Raw genomic sequence first — 24,075 nt, forward strand, 5'->3', positions numbered from 1 at the left:
GGGTTCAAGTGATTCTCCTGCCTCAGCCTCCCAAGGAGCTGGGACTGCAGGCACGTGCTACCACGCCTGGCTAATTTTTGTATTATTAGTGGAGATGTGGTTTCACCATGTTGGCTAGGATGGTCCCTATCTCTTGACTTCGTGATCCGCCTGCCTCAGCCTCCCAAAGTGCTGAGATTGTAGGTGTGAGCCACCACATCTGGCCAACGTAAAGTTTTTATTTGTGTATTTCTTCCAGTTATATGAGGCATCTTGTTTGTGTTGTTCTTTTTGTATATGTTTTATTTTCTGAAGAGAACACTGGGTTCCTTGAGAAGGATCATATCCTAATCGTTTTGTGTCTTCCAAAGCACATAGTAAAGCCTTCTATATGGAAGTTTCTGACAAACATTTATTAAATGAGTAAATAAATTAATGATGTGAGATACAGTGAACATTTATGGGTTTTCGTTGTTTTTACTTTTCTATTTTATTTTTCTTTTGTTCCGGTTTTGAGCCCAGGAGGTTGAAGCTGCAGTGATCCGTGATCACGCCATCAACTTTAGCCTGGGCAACAGAGCAAGACTCTCTCAAAAAACAAAAAGATAATATGTTTAGTCAGTAAATATAGCAGTGGCTTCTGATCTCCAGGCCTCTCGTTTGCATCAGTTCTTTTTTTTTTTTTTTTTTTTTTTTTTTGAGATAGAGTCTTACTCTTTCACCCAGGCTGGAGTGCAGTGGTGTGATCTCAGCTCACTGCAACCTCTGCCTCCCAGGTTCAAGCGATTCTCCTGCCTCAGCCTCCAGAGTAGCTAGGATTATAGGCAAGTGCCACCACACTCGGTTAATTTTTGTATTTTTAGTAGAGACGGGGTTTCAACGTGTTAGCCAGGCTGGTCTTGAACTCCTGACCTCAAGTGATCCTCCCGCCTTGGCCCCCCAAAGCACTGGGATTATAGGCGTGAGCCACCATGCCTGGCTGACAAAACACATGCTCTTAAAGATCAATTATATTGCTTCTCCATGGAAACCACAGGTAGATAGTATTTGAAGCCATGGAGGTCAGTAGGCCACTCAGAAAGGGTATGGTTCAAAGGGGAACAAAAGGAGCCAAAAAATGAAATTCTAAGGAAGCCAACATTTCCAGGGTGAATCGAGTAAGATGACATTGTCAAAGGGATTGAAGAAAAATGAGACAGAATAGTTTTTAAAAGTTGAAGTATGGTCTCTCAGAAGTTAAGGTAAAAAGAGAGTTCTAGTCTGTAAATTTGCAGATACCATAGAGGGTGATGGTTTGACAATTAGAGCTTACTGGTGTTCTTACAGCAGTTTACACAGAAGTCAGATTGCAGTGGGTCTAAGAGTGAGTGAGAAATAAGGAAGCAGAAGAAATGGGTACAGGTTACTTTTCCAGAAGTTTTACAAAGTGAAGGAAATAACAATGCCTTAAATATAAGAAATTTATTAATATTATTAACTGATTAATTAATAATTCATTACTGCCATATTTTCCATTTCCACCCCTTCTTCGTGTTACTTCTTTCTACCCTATTATACCAGTGTCCCATCCCAAGTCTGACACACTTGGAAGCATTGAATGTTGTATGTTCGTTGTGGACGATTCGTTTATTTGGTTGTATCTTTTGAATGCCTCAGGTGATTCTGTCTGTCTTTGGAGGATGGGCCATAGGCCCCCTGTCCCAATTCCATCATCTGTTTTCCACAGAGACAGATAAATATTCACTTATCAGACCAATTCACCAAAGCATGCAAGTTCTTAAATTCTTAGCAAACCAAGTACTTTGTCCACCTCTCCTCTCCATCTCCCTTCCTCCAACCTTCAGTGGACAGATGAGGGAGAAGAAAGGAGCTGTCGCTCCGAACCTTCTGGTGTTTCAGCTGGGGAGTCTGGCTTCACAGTAAGCTGAAACTTTCCCTTGCCAGCCTCCATCAATCCAGCCCCTTCTGAGGGGGCTGGAGAGTAATTAACATCGCCGTCCACCTGTGCACAGGAAGATGCCCACAGCCACACCAGCAATGATGAAACAGCCCACCAGGACACCCAGCACCAGCGAGGTATAGGAGCGGCTTGTTTGGCTTCCTGCAGAACATGCAGAGAGTTAGCTCGAAGAATAGACCCCCAAGGAGTCCATGATTTGAGTCAAACCCCAAAGCATTTCTGCCTTAGAGGAAAAGGACCCGTTCACCAACTGACTTAAGCAGAGTGTGTTCTGTCCCAACCCCCCAGCTGCAGGCCTCTTGTTGCTCTGAGGATGCATCGTTTAGGTCCATCCCCTTGTCTGGAACCCACCCTCTCCCCAGCTCTCAGGCCTGGGCCCCAGTCCCATCATACCTTTGGTGTTTTCTGTGGTAATATATTTCTGCACATACTGCACACAGGTGTCCTCCAGGAATTCCCGGGTTTCATACCGAGTGCGGTTGTAGGCGTTGAGCTGCTTCAGCGTGTAGGTGACCACTCTGGAGGAGACCCGGGTGCCTGCCTCCCATAAGGCTGTCTCTGGCCGGAAACTCACAAAGGAGCTCCCATTCACAGCCACTTGGAAGAAGACATGGGCTCTAGAGCCCTCGGGAGGCAGCTCACAGCCCAGGAAGCAGCGGATGGTCAGAGGAACTGTGGATGGGGAGTCAGGGTCAGGGGACTGTGCAGAGAAGATGCCAGGTGTGGGGGGAGGCCAGCAAGGGAAAAAGAACACAGGAAGGCGAGAGTCAGTTGTGTAAGGAGAGGGGAGTCGAGGTCAGGGAACTGTGGGGAGAAGGGCCTGGTGCTGTGAGGAGGGGTTTGGAGTTAGACTGTTAGAGGCTAAGAAAGCAGGGGCCAGGGACTATGATGAAAAAGGGAAACTGTCAGGCCTTGTTCAACTGGTAATAGAAAAAAAGTGTGGGGGGAGGCGGGTGCGGTAGCTCACACCTGTAATCCAAGTACTTTGGGAGGCCAAGGTGGGTGGATCACCTGGGGTCAGGAGTTCAAGACCAGCCTGGCCAACATGGAGAAGAGACCCTGTCTCTACTAAAAATACAAAAAATCAGCTGGGCGTGGTGGCATGCGCCTGTAGTCCCATCTGCTTGGGAGGCTGAGGCAGTAGAATCGCTTGAACCTGGGAGGCAGAGGTTGCAGTGCGCAGAGATCGTGCCACTGCACTCCAGCCTGGGCAACAGAGCAAGACTTCGTCTCAATAAAAAGGCCGGGGGTGGGGGGGAGAAGGGGACAGGGGAGACTAGGAGAGAAAGGAGTTAAGGTCCATGAGGGGAGGGAGGGAGTGAGGCTTTAAGAAAAGAAACTGGAGTCTTTGAGAAGGAGTTGGGGTTGTGATGGGGAGGGAGCGGGGCTTTGAGAGAAGAAATTGGGGTCTTTGGGGGAGGAGTTGGGGTCCTGAGGGGAGCTAAGAGCGAAGCCATTAACTTCTATGAAGAGAGGTGGCTGGAGAGTGGAGGGTAAAATCCTGGGGTGTGGGAGGAGAAGGACGGGAATCTATGAAGAAAAGGAGTTGGAGGACTGTGAAGCGAGGGGTGAGGAGTCTTCAGGGGACCTTCGAGGTCACGGTGTCTGGGCCTCCCAACAGGGTCTGCCCCAAGAGTTTATGCCAGCAGGACGACCTCCAGAGTCGGGGCTTTCTTAGCGGGGACACCTGCCTCTCTCCAGCCCCGACCCGGCAATCTTTAAAGGCCCAGGCCCCACAGAGCTCGTGGAGGCCGAGTCCCTTCAAGTCCCTGCCCGCCCCCACCCGCCAGACTCCGCCAGACCCCGCCTCCACCCGCCAGACCCCGCCTCCACCCGCCAGACCCCGCCCCCACCCGCCAGACCCCGCCTCCACCCGCCAGACCCCGCCTCCACCCGCCAGACCCCGCCTCCACCCGCCAGACCCCGCCCCCACCCGCCAGACCCCGCCTCCACCCGCCAGACCCCGCCTCCACCCGCCAGACCCCGCCTCCACCCGCCAGACCCCGCCTCCACCCGCCAGACCCCGCCCCCACCCGCCAGACCCCGCCCCCACCCGCCAGACCCCGCCTCCACCCGCCAGACACCGCCCCCACCCGCCAGACCCCGCCTCCACCCGCTAGACCCCGCCCCCACCCGCCAGACCCCGCCCCCACCCGCCAGACCCCGCCTCCACCAGCCCCGCCCAGGCCCGTCCCCGCGGCGCGCCCACTCACAGTCCAAGCCCCGCTCCTGGTGCACCAGGCGCACGAGGCCGTGGAACTGCGACAGGTAGGTCTGCAGGCTGCTCTGCGTGCGCGCCCAGCTCTCGGGGTCCTGCAAGGGCTGCAGCTGGAGGATCGTGACGTTGGTGCCTGGGCCTTCCAGCACGTGCGTCAGCTGTCCCCCCAGCGACGCGTTGCCCTGGTACCACACGTGATAGGGGTCGCGGAAGTAGGAGATCTGGAGCATGTGGAGGCTTTGCAGGCCTGCGGGCAGAGTCGGCGTCAGCCTGGGCCAGCGTGGGAGGCGGCGGCGGGCAGCGGGAGATAATAGCCCCCTACCTCGAGGCTGGCCACCCACCTTCTAAACCCTTCATAAACTATAATGTGCCCTCCCGTCGCTTCTCCCATTTGACGCTCGCAGTAACTCTGCCAGGAAGGCAGGACAGGGATTATTATCTCCGTTTTACAGATGAGGAAACTGAGGCCTGCAGTGGAGGAGACACTCCTCACTGCCTCCTTTTTCACCCTCAGCTCTCGCTCCTCGCATTTCCTGTTGGTTAACAAATCCTGACCTGAATAAAATCCCAATTCCATCTCCTGTTCTCTATCTCCTCTTCCACTGCCCTGATTCAGGCTTCATCTGTTTTCATCTGGACCGGGGTAGTAACTTTCTACTTCATCTGCCCGTTCACTATTCCGACCTCCACCTGACCGGGATGAGATCCTGTCCTTTTCCTACTTAAAATCTTCCAGTGCTGTATGCCCCCACCCCCCGCCCCTTCATTAATCAAAAATAATCAGAGTCACTGCCCATTAAGTGCTTATTATGACCTGGGAAATGGACTTTACATACATTATTATCTTTGTGCCTTTTCCCAATGGCTTAATGCAAGTAGCTACTATTATTAACCTCAGTCTACATGGGAAACTGAGGCAGGGATAGTATAGCAGAGCCAAGGTTTGCATGTAGGCGGTCAAGTCCAGCACTCTTAGCCACTCTGTGACACTGTTTCCCCACAGGATCAAGTCCAGCACTCTTAGCCACTCTGTGACACTGATTCCCCACAGGATCAAGTCCAGAGTCTTTAGTTGGCATTCAAGGCTGCTAGAGACCTGGCCCTGCTGCCTTTTCTGCTGCTTCCTGCTGCTTATGTATCAAACTAGTTGGGGTTCTTTGTGCTGCCTTTGGCTGACACCTGAATAGCATGTTAGGATTGCTTGGCCTCCCTTTTTCTGCCTGCCGAAGTGTATTCATGATTTAAGACCCCGCTCAGAGACTGGGTGCAGTGGCTCACGCCTGTAAACCCAGCACTTTGGGAGGCTGAGGCAGGTGGATCACTTGAGGTCAGCCATTCAAGACCAGCCTGGCCAACATGGCGAAACCCCGTCTGTACTAAAAATACAAAAATTAGCTGGGCACTACGTCCTGTAATCCTAGCTACTTCTGGAGGCTGAGGCAGGAGAATAACTTGAAACTGGGAGGCGGAGATTGCAGTTAGCCGAGATCATGCCATTGCATTCCAGCCTCGGTGACAGAGCAAGACTCCATCTCAAAATAAATAAATAAATAAATAAATAAATAAATAAGAAGACCCAGCTCAGTTGCCCTCTCCTTTGAGACACAGTTGGTCTGTTTCAGTGATCCCAGACCACCATATATTAAGTGTATATCTCCCAAGATTCTACCTGATTGTCTCCAAATACACATAGGCTACACTGGACTCCTCTAGGCTATGGAAGCATGCCTGGTAATCTCTGCCTCCAACATCCAGAAAAGAGCCTGGCACAGAGTTGATGCCCAGAACACATTTGAATGAGTCCGGGGTTGTAAATCTGTGTGTGTGAGCGGTCCTGACTGTGTTTGCATTTCAGAAGCTGTGCTCTGTATCTACAGATGTGAATAAGTGTATTTATGGACCCTAGACATGGTCCTTAACTACTCTGTGACCCAGTTTCCTCCTCTATAAAATGGAGATAGTAATATTACCCACCTTTCAGGGTCTGTGGGAGTTAAATGGGTCAATACATGTATTAACCATAGTGAGCACTATTGAATACTGGTTATTATTTGCTGCCCCTCTTAGGGAGAGAATGAAGCTATGGGGATTGTGAGGGGCAGGAAAGGAGGCCCTTGTGCAATTATAAGGGAGGGTAATAACTCCCTTTTCTGCTGAAACAGGGCCACTTCAGGCAGCCTGATCGCAGATAAGTTCTCCTATTAGGCACAGCATCTTTCTCCCCAGTTCCATCAGTTGTACCCAGTCTTCTGTTTTCCCTAGCCTCCCCTCACCTCTCTCTGTCCCAGTCTTCCCCCAGTTCTCCCATCAGTTTTCCCAGCGTCTTCCCATTCCCTCCATTTCTCTTCTCATCTGAATCTCTTCCTGTCTTCCCTAGATGTATCCCTATCTACCATCACCCTCAGTTCCCCTTTCTGCCCTCTCCCTGGGGCTGATTCTCCTACCCTCTCTGATGGTTTCTTTCTCATTTTTCCAGTCATTCTGTTTTCCCCAGTCTCCTTCATCTCTCCCTTTTCAGGGGCTTAACTGTGCTAACTCACCTTGGCTTTGGCATATGAACCAGTCCCCAGGACTCTGCCTGCCCTGTAGAGAAATCTAGCCAGTTGCAGACACAGACAATGTGAGATAAGCTCTCCTCTGATCTTGCCATGTACGCAGATAGACTGAGATTCTCCAGAACCATCCTGAGGCAGGAGATGTGCCCCCGACTCACCATCTGAGGCTTCTTGGCTACAAAAGGCCCCGCCAGACAGCAGCAGTATCGGCAGCAATGTTGTCAACATCCTGAGGTTGAGGCTCTGGACCTGGGTTCCTGGCTCCGGCAGGCTGGGGGCTCCCTTGGCGGCAGCCTAGGGAAAAGAGAAGTGAGGACCGTCTGGGAGGGGTGGAGGCTGGGCAGAGGAGGATGGAAGGAAGCCAGGAGATGAGGAGGAAGAGGGTGTCGCGTTTATAAAGTGTTATTCCTACTCTGTCTCATTTCCTACTGGGGGCTGGCCTCCCTCCTGCCCCGCCCTTCATTGCGCCCTCCTGCCCAGACCTGCCTTTTCCCTTCTCTCTGGGCTGCTTCCAAGGAACCAGAAACAGCGAACGGAAAAGGGGGAGAAGGGCTTGGTGAGAGGTCCTGCCCGCTCTGACTCAGGGGGTGGGGCATCTACTTTAACTTAGAGCACACTCCTGGGTGTAGGATCAGCAGGTTGCTGTTGGGGAAATTGAGGTCCAGAGAGGTGCAGGGACTTGCCCAAAGTTTATACATCATGGTGGTGACAGGTCCAGGATGAGAATTTAATTTTCCAGTATAATGGCTACATTTTACCAGAATTTTAAGTAAATGGCAGTTACACAATCAGGGATCTTGCTCTCAGAAATAGTCATAAAATGAGTGTAAAGCAGCTTGCTCACTGCAGCATTTTTTTTTTAAACGGGAGAAAATTATGGGCAATCTGTATAAATCTCAGAAGATGATTGGGTACATAAAGCAATATTTTTGAAACTGAGGTCATAATTTCTTAGTGGACACTGAAAACAATTTAGCAGGTCATGGTTAGCATTTTTAAAAATGAAATAGAGCAGAATACAAAATTTCAGTGCATCACCCTTAGTAAGAGAAAGTTATTTCGTGAAACATTTGCTCCGTTGTGTATCTGTGCTTTGGTTTTGTGTGTGTGTACGTTTTTATGATGAGTTTTGGATAGCAGTGTAGAATGTGTTTCTTTCTCTAGGCAGCAAGTAGAAAACTTTTAAAGTCACTCCCCCAAGCTATGTTAATCTATACTGTGAACACCATGTAATAGTTAAAAAAAAAAATACACCTGCATTTTGGGAGACTGAGGCAGGCGGATCACCTGAGATCAGGAGTTCAAGACCAGCCTGACCAACATGAAGAAACCCCGTCTCTACTAAAAATACAAAATTAGCCAGGCGTGGTGGCACATGCCTATAATCCCAGCTACTCAGGAGGCTGTGGCAAGAGAATCGCTTGAACCCAGGAGGTGGAGGTTGCCTCTGATCATGAGATGGTGCCATTGCACTCCAGCCTGGGCAACAAGAGTGAAACTTTGCTTCAAACAAAATAAAAATACACCTCCCCTGCCCAATCTCCATTTTATTTTCATCATATTACTTAGTACTACATGAAATTCTATTATTTATTTACATGTTTATTGTTTGAATGTTTCACCAGAAAGTAATCTCTATGAGGAAAGACGGTGTCTATCTTGTTCAATACTCTCCCTGGAAGAGCGCACATCATATAATAAATATCAGCAAAGTGAATGACTGAGATAGTTATGGTACATAGATGTCCAAGAGTAAGCTGCAGAATATTATGTACAGTTTAGGACTATTTATGTGTCAACCACACACAAAACCACTAAACAACTTGTTTCTTCACAGGAATAAATGAATCTGGAAGGAGGTACATTGGACATAACAATAGTTTATCTCCAGGGAGGGGTCTGGGATTAAGAGCATGGGTGTATATGTGTGTGTGTGGTGTGTATGTGCAGGGTAGAGGGTAGTGGGCAAACTTGTGAAAGGCTTTATCACTCTAGTTTGTGAAGGATTTCATCACTATGTGTTGTTTGAAATTTTCATATCTAGAATATGATCCTAGGCCAGGCGTGGTGGCTCATGCCTATAATCCCAGCACTTTGGGAGGCCAAGGCGGGTGGATCACCTGAGGTCATGAGTTTGAGACCAGCCTGGCCAACATGGTAAAACCCTGTCTCTACAAAAAATACAAAAAATTAGCCAGACGTGATGGTGTGTGCCTGTGATCCCACCTACTCAGGAGGCTAAGGCAGGAGAATCGCTTGAGCCCGGGAGACAGAGGTTGCAGTGAGCCAAGGTCATGTCATTGCACTTCAGCCTGGGCAACAAAAGCAAAACTCCATCTCAATAAATAAATAAATAATAAAATAATTTGTTTTTTGAGATAGAGTCTCACTCTGTTGCCAGGCTGGAGTGCCGTGGCGTCATCTTGGCTCACTGCAACCTCCACCTCCTGGTTTAAGGGATTCTTCTGCCTCAGCCTCCTGAGTAGCTGGGACTACAGGCATGTGCTACCACGCCCGGCTAACTTTTGTATTTTTAGTAGAGACGAGGTTTCACCATGTTGGCCAAGATGGTCTCGATCTCTTGACCTTGTGATCCACCTGCCTTGGCCTCGCAAAGTGCTGGGATAACAGGTGTGAGCCACCATGCCTGGCCAAAAATTTTTAATTAAAAAATGTCACTTCTGATATGGGGTCTTGCTCTGTCGCCCAAGCTGTAGTGCGGTGATGTAGTACAGCCTTGACCTCCTGGACTCAAGTGACTCTCCCACATCAACCACCTGCGTAGCTGAGACTACAGGTACATGCCACTGTGCCACCACACACCGCTGATTTTTTTTTTTTATTTTTGCTAGAGACAGGGTCTCGCTATGTTGCCCAGGCAAGTCTTGAACTCCTGACCTCAAGCAATCCTCTGCCCTTGGCTTCCCAAAGTGCTGGGATTATAGGAAGGAGCCACTGCACCTGACCAAAATTCACTTGGTGTGTGTATCTGTGTAGTCGTATATACACAGGGAAAATGTCTGGAAGAGTACTGTCAGTGGAGACTACCTCTGAAATATGGGATTGGGTAAAGGACTGAGGGGGGTTAAGTTTTTATTTTATGTACTTCTACCTGGAGAGTTGACATCATAGTGAAATCTGGGACAAACTCTGGACATAAAACAGGCACCCATTCTCTGAACTGAATATATGCAAGAGCTTCCATGCTCACCTCTCAGGTGTTGAAACTGGCTAAGAAATAGCATCAAAGTCTTCTCTTTTTGCAGTTTACCAAAATGGTCTCATTGGAACAAGAATGGAAACCTTGTTTTCCTGCACTGGGCCTCAGGAGAAGTAGAATAACTTAAATCACTACCAATTTATATTGTCTTGTCTTTTATTAAAAATTATGAAAAAAAAATTTTTTTTTGAGACAGCGTTGCCAGGCTGTTGCCCAGGCTGTAGTGCAGTAGTGTGATCTTGGCGCACTCCCGGGTTCAAGCGATTCTCCTGCCTCATCCTCCCAAGTAGCTGGGATTATAGGCACCTGCCACTAACCCTGACTCATTTTTGTATTTTTAGTAGAGATGGGGGTTTCACCACATTGGCCAGGCTGGTCTCAAACTCCTAATCTCAGATGATTGACTCACCTTGGCCTCCCAAAGTGCTAGGATTATGAGCATGAGCCACCACGTGCAGCCTGAAATATTTCATTTTTGATGAGTTATTTCATGCTTAAAGGATTACATTTCAAACATACCTATCCCTACCACCCAGCATAAAAAATAAAATATTGCTAATATAGTTGACACCCCCATGACCTCTTCCCCAGTTGCATCGCTCTCCTCCTGCCACAGCCCCTGAAGTAACCACTTCAAATAAAAATTAAGATTTGAGAGTTTTCATTTCCTTATGTATCTATAAACTTACACTACTTATTTATATATCCTTAAACAATAGATAGTAGTATTTCACATATTTTGAGCTTTGTATAAATGGTATTAAAATGTATGTATTCTTCTGTACTTTTTTCACTTAATATATTAATAAGATTTATTCCTGTGGCTATGTGTAGACCATTCATTTTCACTGCTTTAAAACATTCCAACTGGGAAGGTGTAATCCCAGCACTTTGGGAGGCCAAGGTGCGTGGATCACTTGAGTCCAGGAGTTCAAGACAAGCCTGGGCAACACAGTGAGACCCCCATCTCTACAAAAATAAAATAAAATTAGCTGGGCATGGTGGGGTGTGCCTGTGGTCCCAGCTACTCAGGAGGCTGGTAGGAGGATCACTTAGCCCAGGAGGTTGAGACTACAGTGAGCTGTGATCATGCCACCACACTTCAGCCTGGGCAACAGAGCCAGACCCGGTCTAAAAAAAATAAAAATCCATTTTAGAAATAGATCTTTATGTATTCATTCTCTTGTTGTTGAACATTTTTCCAGTTTTTCACTATTACAAACAGCGCTGGTATGAACATTCCCATACGCAAGTCCTTGTGCGTATGTGGGAGTTTTCGTAGGTGCAAACTTGAGAGGAATTTCTGAGTAATAAGGTATATGCATCTTCAATGTTACTAGCTACTGCCAAACTGTTTTACAAAAAGGTTGTGCCAATTTACATTCCCGGCAGTGTATGAGAATTCCCTCACCTCACATCCGTGCCAGCCCTTGGCATTATCAGATGGTTGGGTGTAAAATGGCATTTCTTTTTGGTCTTATTTTGCATTTATCTGATTCTTAGTGAGGTTGTGCATATTTTTGCTTTGCCTTTTTTCTCCCTTGAAGGCTTGAAGGGTGCTTTGGGATGGAGGGTAAGAGAGTTGCTGGGCCCATCCCACAGACCTTGGATGAGCGACGGATGAAAGGAGTACTCAGACACAGGTATGCAGTGTAAGGGCAGCCAGGGGGCCGCCCGGCACTAGTGGTGAAGAGGGGAGGGCCGCAGCCTAGAACAGCTGGACCTGCTTGCTTTTATTCAGTACAGCCTGGAGCAAACGCAATCTGCAGGTAATTAACATTATCGTTCCCCAAGGCTGGTTTCTGGACAACATGAGTAAACAAACCTGTTTAAGATAAATTCCCCTACACTTGGTTGTACCTACTCCTGGCCCTCTGCCTCAAGGTGAGAGAACAGCTGCCTGCAGCTTATTCTCCCCCGAAGCTATGCAGAACTTTTCAGAAGGCCTGCTCCTTTCCCCACAGTTTCTCCCACCACTGTGAGCGATCTCCTACAGGGAGTGTATGATTGAACCAATTTGGAATTGAATGCTGTGAGTCTTTGATCTAAACGGGCAGGGTCTGGGTCCACTTTTCACTGACATTACTTTACCCAGAGCTCATTACATTGAGGCCTTTCTTTTCCTTTTTTGTTTTTGAGATGGAGTCTCACTCTGTTGCTCAGGCAGGAGTGCAGTGGTGTGATCTCTGCTCACTGCAACATCTGCTTCCTGAATTCAAGCAATTCTCCTGCCTCAGCCTCCCAAGTAGCTGGGATTACAGGCAGGTGCCACTACACCTGGCTAATTATTGTATTTTTAGTAGAGATGGGGTTTCACCATGTTGACCAGGCTGGTCTCGAACTCCTGACCTCAAGTGATCCATCCGCCTTGGCTTCCCAAAGTGCTGTGATTACAGGCATGAGCCACCATGCACGGCCACATCTAGGCCTTTCTTTCTTTCTTTTTTTTTTTTTTTTGAGACAGAGTCTCACTCTCACCCAGGCTGAAGTGCAGCGGCAGGATCTTGACTCAGTGCAACCTCCACCTCCTGGGTTCAAGTGATTCTCCTGCCTCAGCCTCCCAAGTAGCTGGGACTAAAGATGCTCGCCATGGCTGGCTAATTTTTGTATTTTTAGTAGAGACAGGATTTCACCATATTAGTCAGACTGGTCTTGAACTCCTGACCTTGTAATCCACCCACACATCGAGGCCTTTCTAATCAGGTTAAGATCCATCATGGACAGAGATGGCAGCAGCAACATCTATTTCCCAAACACCCCTCTCATATGCCAGAGCCCTGAAAATGCCCTGAACTGTGAGCCAATGATACCATGATTACAGGTAACACTTACTGTGGGCCAGGAGCGGCGTTCAGCTCTTACATAAACAATCTTACTTTATTCTTATGTTAGCCTTGTGAGGTGGGTTTCATTAGCATCACCATTTTACTCATACACAGGCTCAGAGAGGTTAAGTGAGTTACCTAAGGTCACACAGCAAAAGCTATAATTTGAAACCGTCTCTCTCTGATGGCAAAGTTTGTGAATTTAACTTCCACACACTCTCAAAAATTATTTTGATCTCTCTTCATGAATACATTTTGAACACATACCCCCAACATGCTTGAATGTTTAATATATATATTATAAAACATTCTTAAAATTCATACTATGTGCTACGCCTTTAATCACTTTCTCTGGTGCAGACCAGGCTCATTATTTCCATGTTACAGATTTTTTAAAAAATTAAAGCTAGCTGGATGTAGTGGCTCATGCTTGTAAATCAGAGACCAGCATGGGCAGCATAGTGAGACTCCACCTCTACAAAAAAAATTTTTTTAAATTAGCCAGACATGCTGGTGCACACCTGTGGTCCCATCTACTCAGGAGGCTGAGGTGGGTGTATTGTTTGGCTTGGGAAGTCAAGAGGTCAAGGCTGCAGTGAGCTATGACTGCCTCTGCACCCCAGCCTGGGTGACAGAAAAAGACCTTCTCTCAAAAAAAAAACACCACGCAAAGCAAAACAAAAACTGGGCATGGTGGCTCATGCCTGTAATCCCAGCACTTTGGGAGGCCCAGGAAGAAGGATCCTTTGAGCCCAGGAGTTTGTGACTAACTTTACAACCTGATGAAACCTCCCCTGTACAAAATTAAAAAAAATTAAAGCCCAGAAAAGTAGTTAAGTAACTTGCCCAAGGTCACACAACTTGGAAGTGTAGAGTAAGGATTTGAACTCAGAAAGTATGGCACCAGGCATGGTGGTTCATGCCTGTAATCCCAGCACTCTGGGAGGCCAAGGTGAGTGGATCACCTGCGGTTAGGAGTTTGAGACCAGTGTGGCCAACATGGTAGAACCCTGTCTCTACTAAAAATACCAAAATTAGGCAGTCATGGTGGTGTGCACCAGTAATCCCAGCTACTCAGGAGGTTGAGGCAAGAGAATCACTTGAACCTGGGAGGCGGAGGTTTCAGTGAGCTGAGATCTCACCATTGCACTCCAGCCTGGGCAACAGAGCAAGACTCCATTTCAAAAAGAAAAAAAAAAGGAAGTGTGGGGCTGGGATCAGGGAAAATAAAAAGAGTGTTGGGGGCAGGGAAGTTGGGAGGGGGCAGCTTAAGCATTTTCCCATTCTAAACCCAGGGATGGGACTGGGGAAGGAAAGAGCCCTGCTGCTGTTGGAGCGACGGCCTACACTGCATCTGGCCTGGGTGGCTGCGGTGTAGAAAATCACAGAGCAGAGTGGGCACCAGGCCAGCAGCTGGGATTTGACTGAGACCTAAAGAATGAGGGTCCCGTTGAGCAAAGGGAAGTGAAGGAAGCAAGTGGTAGTGTTTCCCACTCCGGAGAGCACATGCTGCAGGAAGATAAGGGAGACAGGAAGCTGAGCTGGGGCCAGTGCTGGTGCAGCTCACTGGGTGAGAGGGGCCTTGCCAGGGCAGCAGGAGCAGGGATGAGCCAGGGACTGGCCGTGTACCCAGCTGGACTTTGGAGGACCAGCCTTTCCCACCCCTGTTGTTAGCTACTGAAGATCGGCAGTTTACTCAACCTGGCCCAATATGGGTAGCAAAGGAGTGTGGATCCTTCAAAGGCGTTTCCCCCTTAGGATGAGGAATAATAACAACATGTACAAAGAGCTTACAGTGTGCCAGGCACAGTATTAAGTAAGCAAAGTACATGTATTTTATTCTCACCAGTACTCTATGAAAAGGCTGAAGAAAGTTCAGGCCAGGCGCTCATGCCTGTAATCCTAGCACTTTGGGAGGCCAAGCTGGAAGGATTGTTTGAGCCCAGGAGTTTGAAGTCAGCCTGGGTAACAAAGTAAGATCCGGTTGAAAGAATGAAAGAGAGAAAGAAGGAAAGGAAGGGAGGGAGGGAGGGAGGGAGGGAGGGAGGGAGGGAGGAAGGAAGGAAGGAAGGAAGGAAGGAAGGAAGGAAGGAAGGAAGGAAGGAAGGGAGGAAGGAAGGGAGGAAGGAAGGGAGGAAGGGAGAGAGAAAGGCTGGGTGTGGTGGCTCACACCTGTAATCCCAGCACTTTGGGAGACCAAGGTGGGTGGATCACCTGAGGCTAGGAGTTTGAGACCAACCTGACCAACATGGAGAAACCCTATCTCTACTAAAAATTCAAAAATTAGCCGGGTGTAGTAGCACATGCCTCTAATCCCAGCTACTCAGGAGACTGAGGCAAGAGAATTGCTTGAACCTGGGAGGCAGAGGTTGCAGTGAGCCAAGATCATACCATTGCAATCCAGCCTGTGCAACAAAAGTGAAGCTTGAAAGAAAGAGAGAAAGAGAAAGAAAGAGGAGGGAAGGAAGGCAGGGAGGGAGGGAGGAAGAAGGAAAGAAAGGAGGGAGAGAGGGAGGGAGGGACGGAAGGAGGGGAGGAGGGGAGGGGAGGGAGGGAAAAAAAAGAAGGGAGGGAGGAAGGTATGAAGAAATAGCCATCATTCCCATTTTACAGATGAGGACACAGAAGAACAGAACAGTAAACTGAGCTGCTCAAAGACACCCAGCTGGTAAAAGACAGAGCTGAGACTCAAACCCAGGTGAGTTGGATGCCAAAACATCCATCATTATTAGACCGTCTTGCGAGGATAAACAAGATGACGAATTCAAAGGTCCCAGCACACAGTACATGTTCAGTAGGTGGGAGAGATAAGAAAGTCGCTTAGCAGCAGCCAGAACCGACCCTGCCCAGGAGGGATGGAGGGGAGATGTTAAGTATGACTTCTTGAAGAGACAAAGGAATAGATTTAAGTCTCAATCAGATTTTCCCCCTGTAGCCACCCCGCAGCATACCCCAACTTAGGGAACATGAAAAGAAGTTCCAAACACTCAGGATGATGCCAGCCCAGCAAATGGTGGGAGCCTGCTATTATTGGCTTGGCTCCTGCCTATCTCTCCAGCCTTATCTATCCATGTATTATAGTTTCAGCCAAATCCATTCCTCCTGGTTTCCTGAACACAGAACACACATGTATTACCTTTCACTTTTTTTTTTTTTTTGCAGTAAGCTAAGGTTAATTTATTATTGAAGAAAGAAAAATATTTTCACTTAAATTTAGTGCAGTCTAAGTGAACAGTGTTGACAAAGTCTGCAGTGGTGTACAGTTATGTCCTAGGCCGTCATATTTGCTCCCCACTCACTCACTGACCCGCTCAAAGCAGCACCAAGTCCTTCAAGCTCCATTTATGAAGAACACACTCTACAGGTGTACCTTTTCAAATCGATTATACCATATTTTTACTGTACCTTTTCCATGTTTAGATTCCTTTGATTATTATATTTTAAGGTTTGGGGTACATATGCAGAATGTGCAGGTTTGCTACATAGGTATACATGTGCCGTGGTGCTTTGCTGCACTCATCAACCCGTCATCTACATCAGGTATTTCTCCTAATGCTATCCCTCCCCTAACCCCCCACCCCACAACAGGCCCCAGTGTGTGGTATTCCCCTCCCTGTGTCCATGTTTTCTCATGGTTCAACTCTCACTTATGAGTGAGAACATGCAGTGTTTGGTTTTCTGTTCTGTGTCAGTTTGCTGAGAATGATGGTTTCCAGCTTCATCTGTGTCCCTGCAAAAGACATTAACTCACCCTTTTATATGGCTGCATAGTATTCCACAGTACATATGTGCCACATTTTCTTTATTTAGTCTATCATTGATGGGTATTTGAGTTGGTTCCAAGTCTTCGCTATTGTGAACAGTGCCGCAATAAACATACATATGCATGTGTCTTTATAGTCGAATGGTTTATAATCCTTTGGGTATATACCCAGTAATGAGATTGCTGGCTCAAGTGGTATGTCTGGTTCTAGATCCTTGAGGAATCACCACAGTCTTCCACAATGGTCGAACTCATTTATGCTCCCACCAACAGTGTAAAAGCGTTCCTATTTCTCCACATCCTCTTCAGCACCTGTTGCTTCCTGACTTTTTAATGATCGCCATTCTGACATGAGATGGTATCTCAATGTGGTTTTGATTTGCATTTCTCTAATGACCAGTGAGGATGAGCTTTCTTCCGTATGTTCGTTGGCTGCATAAATGTCTTCTTTTGAGAAGTGTCTGTTCATATTCTTCACCCACTTTTTGATGGAGTGTTTGTTTTTTTCTTGTAAATTTAAGTTCTTTGTAGATTCTGGATATTAGCCCTTTGTCAGATGCATAGATTTGCAAAAATTTTCTCCCATTCTGTAGGTTGCCTGTTCACTCTGATGACAGTTTCTTTTGCTGTGCAGAACCTCTTTAGTTTAATTAGATCCCATTTGTCAATTTTGGTTTTTGTTGCCATTTCTTTTGGTATTTTTGTCATGAAGTCAAAACCTCCCCTTTTTCCTGAATGGTATTGCCTAGGTTTTCTTCTAGGGTTTTTATGGTTTTTTAATCTTATGTTTAAATCTTTAATCCATCTTGAGTTAATTTTTCTATAAGGTGTAAGGAAGGGGTACAATTTCAGTTTTCTGCATATGGCTAGCCAGTTTTCTCAACACCATTTATTAAATGGGGAATCCTTTTCCCATTGCTTGTTTTTGTCAGATTTGTCAAAGACCATATGGTTGTAGATGTGTGGTGTTATTTCTGAGGCCTCTGTTCTGTTCCATTGGTTTGTATATCTGTTTTGGTACCAGTACCATGCTGTTTTGATTACTGTAGCCTTGTAGTATAGTCTGAAGTCAGGTAGCATCATGCCTCCAGCTTTGTCATTTTTGCTTAGAATTGTCTTGGCTATGTAGGCTCTTGTTTGGTTCCATATGAAATTTAAAGTAGTTTTTTCCAATTCTGTGAAGAAAGTCAATAGTAGCTTGATGGGGATAGCATTGAATCTATACATTTCTTTGGGCAATATGACCATTTTCACAATATTGATTCTTCCTATCCATGAGCATGGAATGTTTTTCCACTTATTTGTGTCCTCTCTTATTTCCTTGAGCAGTGGTTTGTAGTTCTCCTTAAAGAGGTCCTTCACAGCCCTTGTGAGTTGTATTCCTAGGTATTTTATTCTCTTTGTAGCAATTGTGAATGGGAGTTCACTCAGGATTTGGCTCTCAAATCATGTTATTAGGGTACAGGAATGCTTGTAATTTTTGCACATTGATTTTGTATCCTGAGACTTTGCTGAAGTTGCTTATCAGATTAAGAAGATTTTGGGCTGAGATGATGGGATTTTTCTAAATGTACAGTTGTGTCATCTGCAAACAGATGCAATTTGACTTCCTCTTTTCCTATTTGAATACCCTTTATTTCTTCCTTTTGCCTGGTTGCCCTGGCCAGAACTTTCAATACTATGTTGAATAGGAGTGGTAAGAGAGGACATCCTTGACTTGTGCCAGTTTTCAAGGGCAATGCTTCTAGTTTTTGCCCATTCAGTATGATATTGGCTGTGGGTTTGTCATAAATAGCTCTTATTATTTTGAGATACGTTCCATCAATACCTAGTTTATTGAGAGTTTTTAGCATGAAGGGGTGTTGAATTTTGTCAAAGGCCTTTTCTGCATCTACTGAGACAATCATGTGGTTTTTGTCATTGGTTCTATTTATGTGATGGATTATGTTTATTGATTTGCATATGTTGAGCCAGCCTTGCATCCCAGGGAGGAAGCGTCTTGATCGTGGTGGATAAGCTTTTTGATGTGCTGCTGGATTTGGTTTGCCAGTATTTTATAGAGGATTTTTGCATCGATGTTCATCAGAGATACTGGCCTGAAATTTTCTTATTTTGTTGTGTCTCTGCCAGGTTTTGGTGTCAGGATGACATTGGTCTCATAAAATGTTAGGGAGGATTACCTCTTTTTCTATTGCTTGGAACAGTTTCAGAAGGAATGGTACCAGCTCCTCTTTGTACCTCTGGTAGAATTCAGCTGTGAATCTGTCTAGTCCTGGACTTTTTTTGGTTGGTAGGCTATTAATGACTGCCTCAATTTCAGAACTTGTTATTGGTCTATTCAGGGATTAGACTTCTTTCTGGTTTGGGCTTGGGAGGGTGTATGTGCCCAAGAATTTATCCATTTCCTCTAGATTTTCTAGTTTATTTGTATAGAGGTATTTATGGTATTCTCTGACTGTAGTTTGTATTTGTGTGGGATCAGTGGTGATATCCCCTTTATCATTTTTTTATTGCATCTATTTGATTCTTCTCTCTTTTCTTCTTTAGTAGTCTGGCTAGCAGTCTCTATCTATTTTGTTGATCTTTTCAAAAAAGCAGCTCCTGGATTCATTGATTTTTTTGAAGGGTTTTCATGTCTCTATCTCCTTCAGTTCTATTTAGTTCTGATCTTAGTTATTTCTTGTCTTCTACTAGCTTTTGAATATGTTTGCTCTTGCTTCTCTATTCTTTTAATTGTGATGTTAGGGTGTCGATTTTAGATCTTTCCTGCTTTCTCTTGTGAGTGTCTAGTGCTATAAATTCCCCTCTAGACACCGCTTTAAATGTGTCCCAGAGATTCTGGTACATTGTGTTTGTTTTCATTGGTTTCAAAGAACATCTTTATTTCTGCCTTAAGTTTGTTATTTACCCAGTAGTCATTTAGGAGCAGGTTGTTCAGTTTCCATGTGGTTGTGTGGTTTTAAGTGAGTTTCTTAATCCTGAGTTCTAATTTGATTGCGCTATGGTCTGAGGCTGTTTGTTATAATTTCTATTTTGCATTTGCTGAGGAGTGTTTTACTTCCAATTATGTGGTCAATTTTAGAATAAGCACGATGTGGTGCTGAGAAGAATGTATATTCTGTTGATTTGGGGTGGAGAGTTCTGTAGATTTCTGTCAGGTCTGCTTGTTCCAGAGCTAAGTTTGAGTTCTGAATATTGTTGTTAATTTTTCTGTCTCACCGATCTGTCTAATATTAAAGTTTCCTACTATTATTGTGTGAGAGTATAAGTCTCTTTACGGGTCTCTAAGAACTTGCTTTATGAATCTGGGTGCATATATATTTAAGATAGTTAGCTCTTCTTGTTGCATTGATCCCTTTACCATTATGTAATGCCCTTCTTTGTCTCTTTTGATCTCTGTTGGTTTAAAGTCTGTTTTATCAGAGACTAGGATTGCAACCCCTGTTTTTTTTTTTGTTTGTTTGTTTTGCTTTCCATTTGCTTGGTAAATATTCCCCTATTCCTTTATTTTGAGCCTATGTGTGTCTTTGGATGTGACATGGGTCTCCTGAATACAACACACCGATGGGTGTGCTATATTCGAGTGTGTGTGATAGAGTCAAGACCAACGGGTCTTGACTCTTTATCATATTTGCCAGTCTGTGTCTTTTAATTGGGGCATTTAGCCCATTTACTTTTAAAGTTAATATTGTTATATGTGAATTTGATCTTGTCATTATGATGCTAGCTGGTTATTTTGATCGTTAGTTGATGGGGTTTCTTCATAGTGATGGTGTTTTCAATTTGGTATGTTTTTTGCAGTGGCTGGTACTGGTTGTTCCTTTCCATGTTTAGCACTTCCTTCAAGTGCTCTTGTAAGGCAGGCCTGGTGGTGACAAAATCTCTCAGCATTTGCTTGTCTGTAAAGAATTTTATTTCTCCTTTGCTTATGAAGCTTGGTTTGGCTGGATATGAAATTCTGGGTTGAAAATTCTTTCCTTCAAGAATGTTGAATATTGGCCCCCACTCTCTTCTGGCCTTTAGGGTTTCTGCCAAGAGATCTGCTGTTAGTCTAATGGGCCTCCCTTTGTGGATAACTCGATCTTTCTCTCTGGCTGCCCTTAACATTTTTTTCCTTCAGTTCAACATTGGTAAATCTGACGATTATGTGTATTGGGGTTGCTCTTCTCGAGGAGTATCTTTGTAGTGTTCTCTGTATTTCCTGAATTTGAATGATGGTCTGTCTTGCTAGGTTGGGGAAATTCTCCTGCATAATATCCTGAAGAGAGTTTTCCAACTTGGTTCCATTCTCTCTGTCACTTTCAGGTAAATCAATCAAATGTAGATATGGTCTTTTCACATAGTCCCATATGTCTTGGAGGCTTTGTTCATTTCTTTTCATTCTTTTTTCTCTAATCTTATCTTCTCACTTTATTTCATTAAGTTGATCTTCAATCTCTGATATCCTTTCTGTTGCTTGATATTTGGCTATTGATACTTGTATATGTTTCATGAAGTTCTCACGTTGTGTTTTTCAGCTCTATCGAGTCATTTATGTTCTTCTCTAAACTGGTTGTTCTAGTCAGCAATTCGTCTAACCTTTTTTCAAGGTTCTTAGTTTCCTTGAATTGGGTTAGAACGTGCTACTTTAGCTTGGAGGAGTTATTATGCACCTTCTGAAGCCTACTTCTGTCAATTCGTCAAACTCATTTTCTGTCTAGTTTTGTTCCCTCTTGCTGGTGAGGAGTTGTGATCCTTTCGAGGAGAAGAGGCATTCTGGTTTTTAGAATTTTCAGCCTTTTTGCAGTGGTTTCTCCCCATCTTCGTGGATTTATCTACCTTTGGTCTTTGACGTTTGTTGACGTTTGTGACCTTTGGATGGGGGTCTCTGAGTGGATGTCTTTTCTGTTGATGTTGATGCTATTCCTTTCTGTTTGTTAGTTTTCTTTCTAATAGTCAGGTCCCTCTGCTGCAGGTCTGCTGGAGTTTGTTGGAGGTCTACTCCAGACCCTGTTTGCCTGGGTATTACCAGAGGAGGCTGCAGAACAGCAAAGATTGCTGCCTGTTCCTTCCTCTGGAAGCTTTGTCCCAGAGGGGCACCCACCAGATGCCAGCCAGACCTCTCCTGTATGAGTGTCTGTCAGCTCCTATTGGGAGGTATCTCCCTGTCAGGATACACAAGTTTCAGGGATCCACTTGAGGAGGAAGTCTGACCCTTATCAGATGCCATGCTGGGAGATCCACTGCTCTCTTCAGAGCTGTCAGGGAGGGATGTTTAAGTCTGCTGAAGCTGTGCCCACACACTTTTCCCAGGTACTCTGTCCCAGGGAGATGGAGGTTTTATCTATAAGTCCCTGACTGGGGCTGCTGCCTTTTTTTCAGAGATGCCCTGTCCAGAGAGGGGGAATGTAGAGAGGCATTCTGGCCACAGCAGCCTTGCTGAGCTGTGGTGAGTTCCACCCAGTTTGAATTTCCCTGCGGCTTTGTTTACACTGTGAGGGTAAAACAACCTACTCAAGCCTCAGCAATGGCAGACGTCCCTCCTCCCACCAAGCTCAAGTGTCCCAGGTTGACCTCAGACTGCAGTGCTGGCAGCGAGAATTTCAGGCCAGTGGATCTTAACTTGCTGGGGTCCATGGTGGTAGGACCCGCCAAGGCAGACCACTTGGTTCCCTGGCTTCAGCTCCCTTTCCAGGGCAGTGAATGGTTCTGTCTGGCTGGCATTCCAGGCACCACTGGGGTATGAAAAAAAAACTCCTGCAGCTAGCTCGGTGTCTGCCCAGGTGGCCACCCAGTTTTGTGCTTGAAACCCAGGGTCCCCAGGGCCCTGGTAGTGTAGACACCAGAGGGAATCTCCTGGCTGTGGATTGCAAAGACCATGGGAAAAGCAGAGTATCTCGGCCAGAGTGCCCTCTTCCTCAGGGCATGGTCCCTGACCCCTTGCCCTTCCCTGGGAAGCGACGCCCCACCCTGCTTCGGCTCACCCTCCATGGGCTGCACCCACTTCCCAACCTGTCCCAATGAGATGAACCGGGTACCTCAGTTGGAAATGCAGAAATCACCCGCCTTCTGCGTCAGTCTCGCTGGTAGCTGCAGACCGGAACTGTTCCTATTCAGCCATCTTGCCGCAAATCCTAGATTTCTTAATATACACAAATACCTCACTTGTGTTACTATTGCCTATGGTATTCAGTATAGAAACGTGTTCTACAGGTTTGTAGCCTAGGAGCAATAGGCTATACCAAGGAGCCTAGGTGTGTAGTAGGCTATGCTGCCTAGGTTTGTGTCCACTTTTTTTTTTTAACTTATTTTTATAGAGATGAGGTCTTGCTGTGCTGCCCAGGCTGGTCTCAAACTTCTGGACTCAAGTGATCCTCCCATCTCTGCCTCCCAAAGTGCTGGGATTACAGACATGAGTCACCACGTCCAGCTCCTTTGCACTTTCTTTCTCATGTCTTTAGGAACAAAAGTTCCTAATTTCAAGGTGCTTATATTCATCAATCTGTTCCTTCACAGTTTGTACTTTTTGTGCCTTATTTAAGCAACCCTTCCCTACCCTCAAGGTCATGAAGATAATCTGTTTATGTTCAAAGGTTTTTACTTTTGTCTTTCACCTTGAGGTGTACGGTATAAAGTGGAGGTCAAGATTAGTTTCTTTTCATGGATATCCGCTGTCTCAGAACTAGTTATGAAAAGTTGGCCTTTCTTTACTGATTGGCAATGACATCGCTGAGTTACAGAAAATATGTCTATTCGGTTTCAATGGCCCAGTTGTCTCACCTGCACCAATGCCCATTAGCATTATTTCATAATGTTTTTATATCTTATAGATCAAACCTTCCCTCTTTGTTCTTTAAAAGTGTCTTGGCTATTTTTGAATATTTGAATGTGTACACCTAAATTTTGGAATCGTTTTCTATCAAGTTGATGACATTTTGCTTGGTATTGCATTTAGCATGTAAATTTCTGGGGAGAACTGACATCTTCACAATATTGAATCATGCAGTGCATGATAGGGTGTATTTTTTTTCATTTGTTTACATCTTCTTTGCTGTCTCTCCGAGTTTTATAATTTTTCTCTCTGAACATCTGGCCCATCCTTCGTTAAATTTTCCCCTATAAGTTCTCTCTCTCTCTCTCTCTCTCCACACACACACACACACACACACACACACACACACACACCTCTCTTTCTCTCTCTATCTATTTATATAGATATAGAGAGATAGAGACAGAGACAGAGTCTTGCTCTGTTGCCTAGGCTGGAGTACAGTGGCACAATCTTGGCTTACTCCAACCTCTGCCTCCCAGGTTCAAGTGATTCTTCTGCCTCAGCCTTCAGAGTAGTTGGGGTTACAGACACATGCCACCACACCAGGCGAATTGTATTTTTAGTAGAGACAGGGTTTCAGCATGTTGGCCAGGCTGGTCTCGAACTTCTGGTCCTCAAGTGATCCACCTGCTTTGGCCTCCCAAAGTGCTGGGATTACAGGCATGAGCCACTGCACCCGGCCAAGTGCATCATATTTTTAAAATATTATTGCAAATAATATATTTTTTTAATCTCATGGTCTAC

General features: G+C 45.7%; 1 protein-coding gene across 1 annotated transcript; it reads right to left on the minus strand.

The window, feature by feature from the left end:
• Positions 1-1,428: 1,428 nt before the first annotated feature.
• Positions 1,429-7,082, minus strand: PROCR (protein C receptor). Its single transcript, XM_002747285.7, has 4 exons — positions 6,871-7,082; positions 4,153-4,404; positions 2,333-2,611; positions 1,429-2,080 (listed from the first exon to the last, which is right to left on the minus strand). Exons 1-4 carry the CDS (start codon positions 6,938-6,940, stop codon positions 1,965-1,967), a joined length of 717 nt encoding a protein of 238 aa, XP_002747331.2. The 5' UTR covers positions 6,941-7,082; the 3' UTR covers positions 1,429-1,964.
• Positions 7,083-24,075: the final 16,993 nt, after the last annotated feature.

This window comes from Callithrix jacchus, chromosome 5, assembly GCF_049354715.1.
Source record: "Callithrix jacchus isolate 240 chromosome 5, calJac240_pri, whole genome shotgun sequence".
NCBI classification, from domain to species: domain Eukaryota; kingdom Metazoa; phylum Chordata; class Mammalia; order Primates; family Cebidae; genus Callithrix; species Callithrix jacchus.

Excerpts from the sequence above, each read along its gene's own strand:
- PROCR (XM_002747285.7), bottom strand. The coding sequence starts at position 6,940 with ATGTTGACAACATTGCTGCCGATACTGCTGCTGTCTGGCGGGGCCTTT. Across the intron at positions 4,405-6,870 it reads TAGCCAAGAAGCCTCAGATG|GCCTGCAAAGCCTCCACATG; the intron begins GTGAGTCGGGGG and ends CTCTGCCCGCAG. Across the intron at positions 2,081-2,332 it reads TACCACAGAAAACACCAAAG|GAAGCCAAACAAGCCGCTCC; the intron begins GTATGATGGGAC and ends CATGTTCTGCAG.